Below are 15,912 nucleotides of genomic sequence, written 5' to 3'. Positions count from 1 at the left end.
CAAATAAAAACATTGACAGAGAAACAAAGATGAAACTCAATTGTGTTGTCCGATTGCTTTGCTTCATACAGTTTAGGGTCATTTTATTTATGTCCAGTTTACAACAAAAACTTAAGAGTAGAACGTCATCTTAGCTACTGGTCAACTTTATAGTCCTAAACCAGTGTTGCACCGTCAGGGCCTGCAAAGCCTTCTCTGCTGGCCTGAAAATATCTGAATACAGACTGATGTTAATTATATTATCTGCATGAATTCTTATTAATTCCAAACTGTCTTTCAGCTTCCTTCCATTGCTTTTCCCTTTTGTGCTGCTTCCAGATGTGTGTTTTCATATTTAAGCATTTAACCAATCACATTTCTATCTCTCTCTCTCTCTCTCTCTCTCTCTCTCTCTCTCTCTCTCTCTCTCTCTCTCTCTCTCTCTCTCTCTCTCTCTCTCTCTCTCTCTCTCTCTCTCTCTCTCTCTCTCTCTCACACTCTCTCGCTCCCTCTCGCTCTGTCTGTCTGTCTGTCTGTCTGTCTTTCTGTCTGTCTGTCTGTCTGTCTGTCTGTCTGTCTGTCTGTCTGTCTGTCTGCCTGCCTGTCTGTCTGTCTATCTGTCTATCTATCTATCTATCTATCTATCTATCTATCTATCTATCTATCTATCTATCTATCTATCTATCTATCTATCTATCTATCTGTCTGTCTGTCTGTCTGTCTGTCTGTCTGTCTGTCTGTCTGTCTACACACACACATTTGCTATATATATAGTAAAGGCTATAGTATAGTAAAGTCTCGTTATATCGATATCGGATATATCGACAGTCCCGGTTATATCGATACTATTTCTATGCACGCACTGAGAAAGTTACATGCAAACAGGGTCGGATATATCGATAGTCCCGGTTATATCGATATTTTTTCGGACTCCCTTGAATATCGATATAACGAGACTTTACTGTGTATATATATATATATATATATATATGTGTGTGTGTGTGTGTGTGTGTGTACAGTATATATATGACATTCTTTGCTTTTTCATCAATGTGTTATGACAGAATTGTTCCCAGCCAACCACCTTCGTAACTTCTCAGAGAGCTCCTGTCAGGTCGTGGGACCGTAGCCCGCCCACCCCATCTAGTCCTGAAACAAGTGAAACCTCTGGCGCTCCCAGTTCCAGTTCCACTTCCTTAGTTATCAAAAATGGTGGGTTCAACTGTTATGCATCTTGTTGAGGCAGTAGTCAAACTTCAAATTGATCCTTGTTATAGTTTTACTGCAATATATGTGATTATTTTACGGTGATGAAGTTATATACGACAGCTTAATTGCTGATTGCTTTGGAAGTTTTGGAAGTCCCTGTTTGACTCCAGTTGAAGACATAGAGTGCACACGGTTGTCTGAGAGATGGACATAGTCCCTTGTGCAGTGCATCAGTTTCCCACTTTCCATCTCAACCCAAGGCCACAGCACACCTGGACATTGCCCTTTGCATGCCTCCATGTGTGTTGTGGGCCTCGACTCTGTGGATTTTGCAACAAAAATACTATGGTCAACAGCATTACATTGTGATTTCAAATGTGGATTCAGTTTTAGGTGAAAAATACAATTTCCAAAGGATATTTGATATATTGAGTTTTTGTCTTTTAGAGAGTTTCCGAAAAGAAAGTTTTGTGAGTTTCTCGTTCAAACCAGCCGAAGAAAACCAAGTAAGCATTTTATTATAATGCAATAAATATTTATTTATGAAGTGATATCATTATTTCTGTCTATTTTGTGATTTATATTGATTGTTTTAAAAAATAACGTCTTTTTTCAATCAGGTGGTGCAGCTCACATCTTTCAAACAAGCAGGTATATATTTTTTTCACCATCATTTTTGAGAAACAGGCATAGAACATTAGGAAATGATTTAATTAAAGTTCAAGTCCACTGTATTGTCAAATGTGCTTCATGTGCAACATCCAGCACAGAAGAAACTTCTTTCCTCAGAAAAAAAGCGGAGCTGCTGTGGTTGCCTGTGCTGCCATCAACAGTACAGTTAACATAACATGACAAAATAATATGGAAAAAACACATGTATTGTGGGGTCACTGTCATAAAACTGAGCTTATAATGGAAAATTAGCCCAGTGCAACTGATGAAAACATGTCAAGGTGGACCATTAATATGCAGATATAGTTTCATACTGGTCTACGATCGTGATCAAATGTTTCTAGTTCCCTACACCTCTAGGCTTCTTTACATTGTTTGCCCTCATGCTTGTACCGCGCAAAGTTTGACAAAACAACTATAAAATGCCTATTTTCATAAAGTAGTCCAATTGTATTTTGAGCTGACTCCCTTAGGTTATATTCTAGTACACTTACCTGAATTGTGTACGGGCAGAGTAGGATCGCTTCCAAAATACTGATAGTATGGATGTGGTTCTGAATCTATATGTGCCCTGCGACCAGTTAAGTGGTGGAGTTTTCTGTTCACTCGAAGTCTCCAGCACTCCCCCTGACCCTGTATAAGTGGTATTGAAAATGACTGGATGGACATTTTGGTCCTTGCTTGGCCATTAGTATGTCTACTTCACAATGCATAACCTACTGCAGAATAAACAAACAACAAACAGTGATGGTTGTGACATTTTTTTTATTTCTGGTACTAAATACGACTAACTGTTGTGTGGACCTGTTGGTCACTATGTCACCGTGCACCACGTTGCTGCCATCTTAATAATACCAGAAGCGTGAATGAGTCTTTTTATTTCTTTTATTGCATACGACTTGCCCAAGTAGTTCTGAGAACTGTGGGCAGGACTTCGTGCCATACTGTGCGCTGTTGCGTCACTTCCGTCTTAATTTAATAATCTGAGTGCACAACTCCGTTTTATATATATATATATATATATATATATATATATATATATATATATATATATATATATATATATATATATATATATATATATATATATATATATATATATATATATATATATATATATATATACACAAAAGACTGGCAGCAACGCCAATATGTCGTTATGCACCTCCATTGATCTGCGCAGTGCACATTATTAGGCATGTGTGAAAACTCTATTTTTGTTTTCTGAATTAGAAGGCACAGTCTAACAGATGGTGCAATGAGTGAAGTCACTTTGAATGGTGCCGATTTGCCCGTCAGAGGCAAGGAACAAGTTTGAAATTGATTCATTAAATGTTGTAGTGTCTGTGAAGAACGCCTGCTGGATGCTGGAGTGCTTCTAGGTATTCATTGTTGGCTGATGAGACAAAGAAGAAGTTCATTCCACTAATCAGCAATGGCCGTGTCTGGCTATTCACAGCATTAGCCATTAACCACTCCAACACCTGCTCTCACTCTCACTCTGCTTTTCAATTGGCCTCCCTTATCTTCTCTTTTGTATGCAAACACACTTGCATGCAATACCAAAACATCATATTCTGATATAGTCACAGCTCAAGCCTTTCTCTGTTTTTCACCACAGGTTGTTGAACTGAAAATGGAGTCCCATCCTGATGCTCAATAAATACATCATAACCTTGGATCACACTGAAAGAGGGTGGAACTGGACACACAATATGAGCGCTCCGCCACAACACGCAATCATACCGGGCTTGCTGGTGGAGATAAAACTGGAAAAAAAATTGATTAAATCCTCCATTTGCTGAAACACTAAGGATGTTTGGTTCTCAGATCAGATTATTGCATATATTTCTATCATGACAGGGCCCTACACTGTCAATGCACATGATACTAAAATAACATTCATGTATAAAAAATAATTAACAATCTCTGGTTGCTATATAAATGCCAATTACATATTTCTCAGACTTTACAAAACCTGTTGATCGTTAATGTCATGCTTGTCTTAGATGATTAGAAAAATATGAGTGCGGTGCATTTGTTTACTTGAAGAGAATATCTCAGAATCACCTGAAAACATCATGTTATGATGTTCACAGTTTATTCTCGGTCTCGATGAACACATCACAAAGTAAAAACTGTCATAAGTAGAAGCTCCGAACTGTTGGTTGTGCTGATCGCATACAGGTAGAATGGGCCAAAAGGAAAAATATTAGCATGACATTTTGGTTCCGATTAAAAAAGGGAGAGGGGGGGGTGAGGGCTGAAGGCATTTATTTGTCCAAGTAATTATTGAACCTTTAAACATCTTAGATGAAAAAGATGGAAATCATTCATTTGGTAAGAGAGAAGTTTAATCTGGGGATGATCAGAACATTGGCAGTTTTCAGAATGAATAAATCACTCTTGTTACATAAGATTTTGAATTCCTTTGAATTCCTGATAAAGTTCAGCAAAGCAATAGAGTTATATACAGTGAGTGTATGTGTGCGTGTGTGTGTGTGTGGGTGTGTGTGCGTGTGCGTCTGTGTGTGTGCGTGTGCGTGTGCGTGTGTGTGTGCGTGCGTGTGTGTGTGTGTGTGTGTGTGTGTGTGTGTGTTTGCGTGTGTGTGTGCGTGTGTGTGTGTCTGTGTGTGTGTGTTTTCCAGTGAATGAATGAATATGTAGGTAGGCAGGGACACCCTGAACCGACTACCAACCAATCGCAGGGCACACAGAGACAAGCAACCATTTGTGCTCACATTCACACTTAGGGACAATTTAGGGTGTTCACTCAGCCTCCCTTGCATGTTTTTGGAATGTGGGAGGAAACCGGAGGACCAGGAGAAGGCCCACACGGGCCTCGGGAACAGACTCCATACAGAAAGACCGGAGCTAGAATTGATTATTTATAAATTACTTTATTATTAGTCCATCCAAAGTAACGGTTGTGATCGACTTCATTACTCCTGATTATTTACAAGTTGCTAACACAGCAAATGTTTTGGTGAAGCAACACTTTTGTACAGTACAGTGAGGGAGTGTAAATCCGAAAAGCTTTCAAGTACAGAACTGAGAACACGGGCCACGGGTCTTAAACTTGAATTTGTGTGCTGTGTCCTTGTTTTTAAACTCTTTGTTTTCTTCGTTGCTCTTTTCTAAAGACATCTTTCACTCATTGACACTATCCTATCTCTCTTGTAAAAAGGTCAAAAGGTCACAACATCTCATACCTTGTCATTGTGTCTGAACTAACAGCTATTGTAACTTAGTTGCTGATGTACAATGTTTATAAAATATTTTTTTGTGTTGGCCATTATGTTTCAAAGTCCACACATGGACTACATTTTTTAGGATGATTGGTCATCAATTTTCTACTTTTGATTTTGACAAAATGTATTTCTTGTGTGACATTTGAGGAATGAAATTAATTGGATTTTGTCAAACTGTGTTTGAATGTTTTTTTTTTTTTCAATTTTGAGCAGCATTAATAATTTGATTTTGTCAGAAGATGTTATTTTTGTTGTTTGTATTTTCTATTTCGCTGAGCATTGCTGTCTTAGATGGAGCGATACCTGTTATGTTTAGTAAAATCATCAGACAAGGCTAAAAACAGCCACTCCATGACTTCTGTCATTGTTGTAACTTACATGGACACAATTCAAAGCGGCAAAAAATAGCCAACTCAAAAGTGCAGCTTCCTTTCATTGGCTTTTATTGGTGTCATACTATTACAATAAAATTGAAACAAAGCAAAACACTTTGTTCAGTCATTGTCTGGCAAGTAAAAACATTGGACAGACTGTCAACATAGAAAAAAAAGTTGAAAGACAAAAAAACAAAAGCAATATCAAGAGAATCAGGTTCACAACAGTAGCAAATAGCCCTGAAAATAAAGCTGAGAACTTCTTTTGAGTTAAATGAATCATCATTTTGTCACTTCACAACATAAATATACACCATTTTAACAACCTCCTGCCTCAATAGGAAAACCAAGGTGCATTTTGTGTTTGTGTGTCTGACATTCACACTAAGGCAGACTTAACGATTGTCGATAACATCATGACCTTTCTGACTTCTGATATTTAAAGGAAAGATTTCAAATGTTTATTATGAGATGTGTCAGGTTTCATTTGTGGGTCCACTTCACAATTACTGAGAATTTATGTATTTATATTGTCACTGTGCCGCGAGCATCAATCAACTATTTTTCCCTTGATTGTTATTATATGAGTCGAGCTTACTTTTCAACACAATAAGTGCCACAGACACGACATTGATGACGATCACGACCAAGGACATGTTGTTCTATTAAACCCATGATTCAAATTTTTAAAATGCTCCAACAAAGCTGATCGACTGACTTTAAAATGCTTGCTACGAAAGCTGTTCAATAGAAACATACTACAGTGGAAAAACATATAAGTCAATAAACATTTAGGCAACAGGACATTTTCTAAAACCAACAACCAAGCTACATGAGTGTAACTGTTTCGGACCATTATTTTAAAATGGTGAAAATGTGCACGATTGCCGGGTCCCTTTGTAAATACTCGTACATCACAAACAGAAATAGACAAGAGTGGCATTTATATTAAAACTCCCCACTGACCAAATGGGACCAAGTCTTTCTGAAGTTAAATATTAAAGCATTGAGGAATGTCTAATTTGCTTCCTCCATTGAAGACAAAATCCTTGAAGCTGACACAGAAAAAAAAGCATAAGGTGGTGTTGGGTTTTGTCACATTGCTGACTAGTAGTCTGTTCATGTGACACAAAAAACTAGCATGGCTTCGACCACAATCCTGTGGTACTGTGCTTTACACGATTGATAGGGACAATATGGCACATCATAGATCAGATTGCAAAAACATATTGGAAAATACACTAAAGTCTCGTTATATCGATATTCTCGGGAGTCAGAAAAAATATCGATATAACTGGACTATCGATATATCCGATCCTGCGGCATGTAAATTTTCTCCTTGAGTTCATAGAAATAGTATCGTAATAAGCAGTACTATCGATATAACCGATATCGATATAACGAGACTTGACTGTACAATGTTAAAATTGTCTAACAAACAGGTTTGTAAATACAAGATAAACAACTGTGCTAAATGTTTTTATTTTTTAAACAACTATTGCATTGGATCCTAACAGATCTCCGTTGTGATATTTAATAGTATATGTAGATAGATCGGAATCAAACTATCCTGTTCATTTGCTTCGAGAATGTCCTCACCTGGAATACAGTATTGTCAATATCATCATCCGGTAAAAACATCAGAATCCAAAATTTGCATTTTTTTTGCAAATAAAAAAAAAAACGCCCAAAGTAATTTTCTAAAAAAAAAATAAACCTGTCTCAAAAAATAGTGATTCAACAGGCCATCATTCATAAAATAATTCTGGACTAATTGTGCCATCGTGTGTAACAGTTAAAAGACCAGCAACACCATTTTTTGTTTCTGAAATGACATCAGAAAAACGTTTTATAACATCTAAAATACCCAAAAGACGCAGGCTGATATTTTTAGTCGAATTCAAAACACCAATAAAAAGAAATTAAAGTGTCCCAAAACTACTTCAAAATGACCCCGGAAATCATGACCAGGACGTCTTCGCCTTGCGCTAGAATCAAAACAATGGCTTCAGATTTGGAGAATATGATTTCTTGTTACTCATCCAGTTATGAATATGATTCAAATAGTTCTGAAGAGGAAAGCATAAATGTTTGCAATTGATTAAAGAAGTACTTGCGTCCCAGAAAATGCACAAAATGGCGCCCAAGCTCCGTTGGAAATGGGGGCTGCTGGGAATTTGTGTGAACTAGAATCAAATAGTAGTCTTGGTGCAACACACGATTCACCATAGCGTTATTTATGTGTTTTCCTTCTAATTTCGCCATCAACACGAAGTTTTCGGATCAAACAAAGTACCCAAAATGCATTGTGTGTCGCTTTCTTGGTCAGGGGCATTCCAGGTGTGACGTCATATCAGGCAGCGTCATCAACTCGAAAACAAGACTTCCTAAATATTCAGCGCGTGTCTTAAGATATAAAATATAGCTATATGCCGTGGAATCTTTGTAAAATATACTCAGTAGAAGTCAATTGAAGTGATTTTACAAATTATGAACACAACTTGTCATCCGTTGACTTTTAAGCATCAGTCTTTTCGGCACAAAACGTCAAGGTCAAGTGTGAAGTCAATGTGGCCAACAATCTTTGAAGTAAAACTTTCGGTGGAAACAAATTTAAGGACATTTTTGTTAGGTTTTCATCTCGCAACCCACCCAAGTTCCATTCGACACATAGCAAAGCGTTAAATAACATGCTGATGTTTGGCAAACTCCAGCAAGTCACATAATTCAAAATATTCTTCGTGGCCAATCAGCCATTTTACTGCATTGTTAATTATGTGTTAACTGTTAATGATATGCATTTATTCAGCGAAATGCCTCGGTCCTCTGTGGCAAAACATTGTTCACATTCAGGCAATCGGGGACCTGTGTATTCTCAAGCGGATTTCTCACAAAGGGAGGTGTGACCTTTAATGCATAGCCTGGCTGATGATTAGGACAAACATTTCATTCAAAGTATAAGACGTGTACATGGATGCAAGTGTCAGATTATATGGTTACATGGACGTCATGTCATTGTTTACAACTTCTTTAGCAATGACAATGCAGAGCAGCAACCCACTACAACGTGTGTGCAAAGTGCTCGCAGGAATACATGGACCATTGTCCTGTAATTAAGCTTAGTATGACCTTCGTTTACCGTTTTTTTCCAATCACAATATGCCTCACCTCCACATGTTGTTGGTTTGGGCGCAAAATTTTCTACATCCTGAGCATCTGGCTCGCACAAGTGTGGTCCAACAAACTCCTCTTCCTCCAACTCGACAAACACCTGGATCCCCTCAGATCATCTGGTCAACGTCACTTTCAGATCAATTTCTGGCTTTGTTTAGCACTTGTGTGTTTGTCATCACTTTAGGAAAACAATTATTTTGTGATTTTTGCATACCTGCATGTATTCTCTTTCATTACTAGTGACATAAAAATGCTTCGTTTGGGATTTTCTTAAATTACTTCACACTTGACCTTTAACAGTAATAGAGTAATGCTTTCAACATTTGACAACATTGGCAATGTCATTAAACATATGTGTGGTTGTCAAATTGGTTGTAAGCAGGTGGGCATTTTGTTTTGGTAAAGTTTAATTCATTGGAGTTGGGGAACTGGATATTGGTCATTGCCACTAGATTTGACAGTCATTTGAAAATCTTCTGATCCAATTTAAAGAGACAGCAAAAATATAGGAACATTTAGGTGAAATGCTCTAAACAATCTGCAACACAGATGGGGCTTGATCAAACTCACAAGAACGTCACCAGCTATAAAAATGCTCCTAAAGCTGAGCTGGCATGTAGTCCACACTCATTGCTGACTTTGATCCAATGCAAAGTCTTACCGAGACGCGATGATGGTGAAACAAGTCATCTGCATTGCTCACACGAACGCACGCTTGGCATGGAGCATCTCAATCAGCAGGTTGTTGCAGGGCACCTCCCCACTCAGGTGCATGGAGCACAAATAGTCTTCAGCCTGTGTGCTGAGGGCGCGTAACTCTGGCAGTCGCACCACCAATTGGCTGAATTTCTCCTGAAATTGAGGGTAAGTGGTCAAGGTGTACTCCAGCAGTGCACCGTTCACCTGCTCCTGGACGCCTTCCACAAATGCCTGGTTCTCCAACAGCTTCACATCTGCACACAGAAAGATGAAGTCAGACTGCATGAACGTGCGCCTACTAAAAACATCAGGAAAGAAAGTCAAGGATTGTTTTAGATGCAATCATGAAATGTAAAAACTCAAGCACTATTGTATAATAAGATGGCTTAAAATATACATTTTTAATGCGGGCTTCTACTTATAGAATATATTCATTTGGCCATCCGTCATAAAAAGAGAAGCAATCAACCAGTATAATGAAATGCTCCAAAGCAAAGGCTGAGAGATATGGTGTATTGAATTAATGCTAATTTTATTCTTTCAAGTGGTTGCACGAAATAATATCATTTGGATGAAGATTTGTTTGTATTTCTGTATTTCTGTATTTATTTATTTAGTAAGTAAGTAAGTAAGTAGGTAGGTAGGTAGGTCGGCCGGTCGGTCACTTGTTTGGTTGGTTAGTTAGTTAGTTAGTTAGTTAGTTAGTTAGTTAGGTAGTTAGTTAGCTGTTTAGTTCGTTGGTTGGGTATTTGTTTGTTTATTTATGTAATTCATTCGTTAAATGTTATTTATTTATTTATTTAAATGTATTTATTTTATTTGTTTATTTGTTTATTTGTGTATGTGTTTATTTCTGCATTTATTTATTTCTGCATTTATTTATTTATTTATGTATTTATTTATTTGTTTGTTTATTTCTGTATTTCTGCATTTATTTATTTATTTATTTATTTATTTATTTATCCATGTATTTATTTGGTTATTTGTTTTTGTTTTTCACTTCATCATATATCTCCTGAAAATGTGTAGATCCAGGTGATTTAATTTTGTCCAAACGCAAATCCCCGAAGAATGTTTTTTTCATCTGCGTACTCTTTTAATTTCAGTTCAGGAATCGGTGTTTGGAATCAGATTCTGTAAAAATACATGATTTTACCGTTTCCGGGATTCCAGATAGTTTTGGTTAATTTGATATCTCAATAAAGAAATACCGGTAATTTCTTTTTGCTTTTTCAGCTAGTAAATAGAGGGTTTACATTTTTGCAGAGGGTCGACTACGATATAGAGTCCAGATGACTGCAGACACTGTTGCAATGCAACTGCTGACTTTCAATTTCCAGTCTTCCCTGCCTTGGAGCTGCTGATTCATATTTGATGCATGAACTGGTGCAATGAGAATTTCCGATCATGGCTTCATGAAACCAAAAGAACCTCATGGATGGATGGATGGATGGATGGATGGATGGATGGATGGATGGATGGATCGGTGGGTTTGGGTGGGTGGATCCATTCATTATACAATGAATTATACAATGAATGGATGGATGGGCAAACGAACACATGGATGAAATCCATTGTTATCTATAATAAACAATTTTGTGACTCTACTATGTGTTTTTTTAAATTTATTTAGCCACAGACAATTCCCAAAAAAGTTAATCAATTTATAGTATGTGTGTCTGTGTGTGTGTATGTGTGTGCGTGTATGTATGTGTTTGGGGGGGGGGGGGCAGGATTGGAGGGAGAATAGCAAAGCCCTCCAGTGGACCGGCATTCAGCATCAGCTGAGCCCATCTTGTAGAATTCATTCACAGTAATTAAATGTTTTGAATCAATGTTATGAATCATCCTTTCAAACTGTGTTGGGGCAATTAAATTACCCCTGACAAACCTGACTCTAAGGATGAGCAAAAGGAGAATGTGTGCAAAGAAGAGCCAGTAAAGAGCAAATATTTTCTCGTGATGACAAGTGCTCTCCCCATTCAAAAGCTCTTTGTTACCATCCTGCCTGCGCTAAACTGCAAACCTTCTGGGAATCTGGGCAAGCTGCATCTATGCTCTCTCCATCTGCGCACGCCACTACATGCATTTTAGCCTTTGCATCGAATGATAGACCCATTACCCTCCTTTAGAATGCCATTAGTTGACAATGGAGGAGGTTGTCTTTGTGAACAATCGCTTTTCACAAGACTAGGTTTTTAATTAAGTGAATTTGCTCGAGGTAAAAGGCTGGTCGTGAAAATCTAATCTCTTACACATTGGAAAGAAGTGTGGCGATAGTTCAAAAAGTATAAACGCTCCAGATTAAAGCCTGCCGCAGAATCCTTTCACAGTGAAAATGTACATTTTGACTTTTAATAGGCTGGACAAAATATATTGAAAACACAGATACAGTATATAATCTCGAGACTAACATAAGAAGATCCTATAAAACCACTGTGTGTATTAAAGGAATCTGTTACAAATTACATAAGAAGACCATGTTTTACAGATTTTTTTAATATATTTTTTATATAAATGTGTGGTTAAATAAGACAAAGACACAAGTTTTGAAATGAGACATTCCAAGATCTACTGTCAGTGAAAACAATCTCTGGTGCTTTTATGTGCGTTTATGTTTTGCCTCCCCAAAGAATTCGAGCAAATCTTTCGGCTCAATGACATAAAAAGTGAACATTTTTGGCTTTCCAGATAGAAAAGATATTTTAGTTTTGGGGTCTCTCGACTGTCTTGCGACTGGAATCCCTTAAGAGAGTATCAAACAGCTCCATCTCATTCAGGACACTTTACCTTGGGTTTTGACCAGAACAAAGAGAACAGAACGTATTGCTCCAGTCCTAAACATCTACAATATCCCAGCAGGGTTTTTCGTCAATCGACAGGGTTTGTCAGGGTTAAAAAAAAGTGAAATATGGTGAAACTGCTTTGAGCTGTTATGCTGCAAATGGAATAAATGGAATGAAAGCAAAGTCAGCTTTGAGTGTAAATGCTGTTAACTCTAAGTTACACATATGACCCCGTATTTTTAAGTTGTTGTTTTTTTTAAGCATATAAATACAGTGATACCTCGCCTTACGAACATTAAATTTGCGATAGTATAATCTTGGCACACCAACTAGTTTTCAACGGACAAACCAAACCATACAGCGCCACGGTGACTGGCAGACTAGTTTTCGCCGGAACAACACCAAACTACATGGTCAAACAGTTTTCGTCACCACCTTTCGTTGAGTGCAGACGTGGTTTGTTATTGAGGGGAGTACTTATGCTATTATGATTATAAAAGACCCCAACCACAGGCTAGTGTTAAATCGAAGACGACACAAAAGAAAATTACGGTCGAGCAGAGGAGATCATTGAAAACACAAACGAGGTGTGCGTTTGTGTGACTTGGCGTCCCAGTGCCAGTACGCTAAGTCGACCATTGCTACGTGTGGCTAAGGGAGTTTCTGTGTTGTCTAAGCAACGGTCTAAGGAAATAGAAGAAGTTGAAAAACTTCTGTTGATTTGAATTTTGCTGCTTTGCTGCTGTGAAATGTAAATTTCTCCACTGTGAGACTAATAAAGGCATATCCAATCCAATCCAATCCAATCCAATTAACGAAAAGCAGCTAGCAGGGGACAGAGTGAGTGAGGGTATTATCTCCGAGAAAGCATGTCAACTTCACCCGGATATCATCAAGAGGCACTTACATCAACAACCATCACAAAGGTTAATAAAACGACTTTATTATACACAGTTTATTTATTTAGATACAGTTTATTTATTTAATTGCAATACAATCGCACATTTATTATGCATAGAATAAAGTATATTTTGTGTAGTTTTAAGACTTATTCAGAAGAAAATTATGTTTTATGGGGACGTGGGAACGAATTATTCTAATTTTTAAGGGTTTCTTGTGGGAAATAATGTTTGGCAGACAAACCTTTCGCCTTACACACACTTTCTGGGAACCAATTAAGTTCATAAACTGAGTTATCACTGTATGTTCTTTAGCTTGAGTAATTTTAACTTAAACTCTTGTTATTGAGATAGGTTCTTTTAGGAATATTGGTAAGATACTTTTGTTTTCTCTTTCTTTGAATATTGTTAACTGCAATGTTTGTAAATGCTTGTGAGAACTGTTGCTTAGCTGGTTTGAAGCACAGTGAGTGAGCCTTGTGTATGAGATGTGCTCAGTAAACAATGCTGACTTGAATTATTTACTTGCAGTTTGCATGTACGCAATAGTCTTTAGTTAGGGGTTTCATCTAAAACTGATTTATCTGAAAAGTTCGATTTTATTGCATGCTATTGCCACTGTGATACACTGTTTACTTCGAAAGATCATGCTGTTCATGAGCATTTAAACATGGTTGAAAACTCATGAAAGTTTGTACACAGGTCTCATAAAATATTTATATTTTGGAGGTTCGTTATGCAATTTCTTGAAAACAGATCACCTGATGAAGTTTGAACAAAGCATCCATGGTCACATGTCTCACAGAGAACAACAATTGGATTGGATTGGATTGGATTGGATTTGCCTTTATTAGTCTCGCAGTGGAGAAATTTACATTTCATTCATTTTATTTTAATTGGGAGACATTTATGGATATTCTATAAGTCATATTTTTGATTAACTATTTTGAATGAACTTGTTAGTCTTCAAACTTTGATTGTGTCACCTAAAGGTGTTGGAAATCAAAAGGTATTGAAAGCATTTTATTTCAACCCATTCTGCTGGCACTGAATATGCCATTTGCAAAGAAAAAATGTTTTTTGAAGGTCCCAACCTGGGGACACCATGAAACGCTTGCCAGCCAATAGCCTGCGAGGCATGTTTTTGGAATGTTGGAGGAAACCAGAGTCTCAGGACAAAACCCGCAGAGACCTGGGGACAACATGCAAATTACAGACAGGGTACCTATCCAATATGAGGTTGACACACTCACTGCTGAACCACCCACCGCCTGCTTGTATTTATATTTTATATAATATATTTAAATGAGTTTTTTTCTACTTCTTTATCCCTCTCATAATTTTGCTGCTATAAATTGTGAATGTACCCATGTCAGACAAATAAAGGTTTTCCTATTTTAGAATACTGCCATTCACTTCAAGGACAACCGACGTCTCCAGACAAGTTGTGTCCATAATTTGTAAAATGGCTTCAAATGACTTCTACTGAGCGTATTTTACAAAGATTCCACCACATATAGCTATATTTTACGTATTAAGACTCATGCTAAATATTCCGGAAGTCTTGTTTTTTGAGTTGGTGACGAGTCCTCACCTTACGTCACTGAAGGAACGCCCCACACCGAGAAATTATATACATTGCATCACCTCAATGCATTTTGCAATACTTTGTTTGGTCTGTGTTGATCCGTGTTGATGGCGAAATTAGAAGGAAAACACATAAATAATGCAATGGTGAATCGTTGTATGTTACACCGAGACAACTATTAGATATTCACTGACAAAAATTCCAAGGGAAAAAAATCAACCAATTTTCAACGGAGCTGTGGCGCCATCTTCTGCATTTTCTGTGACGCTACACATCAGTCTTGATCCCTCAAAATGACCCGGAAGACCTTCTTTAATCGATTGCAAACATTTTACTCTTCAGAACTATTTGAATCATATTCATAACTGGAGGCGTAACAAGAAAGCATATTCTCCGAAGCTGAAGCCATTGTTTTGATTCTCGAGCAATGCAAGCCGTCTTGGCGTGATGTCACGAAGTGGGGGCGGGACTTTCTGAAAATGCCCAATTCGCAGATTTTGGACACTTGAAGTTATTTTTATTGGTGTTTTGCATTTGACTAAAAATATCATACTGCATGTTTTGGGTATTTTAGATGCAAGAACACGTTTTTCTGATGTCAGTTAGGAAACAAAAAAGTTATGTCGGTTGTCCTTTAAGTGTAAAGGAATTGTTGGGTAAATAACATTGAATAGACATGATTATGTTGACTTACTGGGGTTGAATAGGAGCAGAAATTTAAGACAGGCAATCTCCCTGCGGTCTACCTGCAAGACCCTCAACCTGATGGCAAGGTCTTGTCCTCTTTGGACCAAACTTGACAGATTTGCCTCAACTTGAGACAGTACAGAAGTCAGCTCAATCTGCAAAATAAAAGTTAGTGATTAATTAGTAATATATAACTAAGATAGTTAGATTCGCAATAATCCTAAATAGTTTCACAATAAAACAACTATAATTATTAGTGACATCACAACACAGATGCCTCACAGTCGACAAATTCTGGGTTTGAATCTGAGTGTAGACGCTCCATAAACATGCATGTTGGGTAGAATGAAACTTCTGCCCAATTACGTTGCGATCGAACGTAAGGTAGCAGAGCAGTCCCAAATAAACCGTGATGGGTGGGATGAGTGTGTGTGGGGGGGTGGGGGGTTCCTGCTTCCTTCCTTTATGTTGCATGCATATGCGCAAATGTGTGTAGTTGGGAGCCCATGCTCATGCGCGTGTATATGCCTGCGCGTGACGATCGCAGGAGGTTGGTCAATTTAATAGTCAGTCGATAGTCATAAAACTTTGACC

At 37.6% G+C, this 15,912-nt stretch overlaps 2 protein-coding genes across 3 annotated transcripts in view; one reads left to right on the top strand and one right to left on the bottom strand.

Moving 5' to 3' along the window:
• adgrd2 (adhesion G protein-coupled receptor D2) overlaps positions 1-7,147 on the top strand; it is a 68,448-nt gene extending 61,301 nt beyond the window's left edge. For both annotated transcript variants that reach the window (XM_088995030.1, XM_088995029.1), the window contains 4 exons: positions 1,044-1,191; positions 1,636-1,694; positions 1,809-1,839; positions 3,482-7,147. In XM_088995030.1, the coding sequence (XP_088851156.1) occupies positions 1,044-1,191; positions 1,636-1,694; positions 1,809-1,839; positions 3,482-3,489 (246 nt within the window). In that variant the 3' untranslated portion in view covers positions 3,490-7,147. The remainder of the gene's footprint in view (positions 1-1,043; positions 1,192-1,635; positions 1,695-1,808; positions 1,840-3,481) is intronic.
• Positions 7,148-7,333: 186 nt separating this feature from the next.
• The window catches only part of LOC148899638 (nuclear receptor subfamily 5 group A member 2-like), a 22,748-nt gene continuing 14,169 nt past the window's right edge, over positions 7,334-15,912 (bottom strand). The window contains exons 6-7 of the mRNA XM_088995031.1: positions 15,326-15,473; positions 7,334-9,612 (exon numbers count right to left, since the gene is read on the bottom strand). Coding sequence (XP_088851157.1) covers positions 9,359-9,612; positions 15,326-15,473 — 402 coding nt within the window. The 3' untranslated portion in view covers positions 7,334-9,358. The remainder of the gene's footprint in view (positions 9,613-15,325; positions 15,474-15,912) is intronic.

This window comes from Hippocampus bargibanti, linkage group LG04, assembly GCF_051943395.1.
Source record: "Hippocampus bargibanti isolate YZ-2025 linkage group LG04, ASM5194339v1, whole genome shotgun sequence".
NCBI lineage: Eukaryota > Metazoa > Chordata > Actinopteri > Syngnathiformes > Syngnathidae > Hippocampus > Hippocampus bargibanti.
The sequence above is the reverse complement of the archived record's forward strand: the minus strand, read 5'-3'. Positions and strand labels throughout refer to the sequence as shown.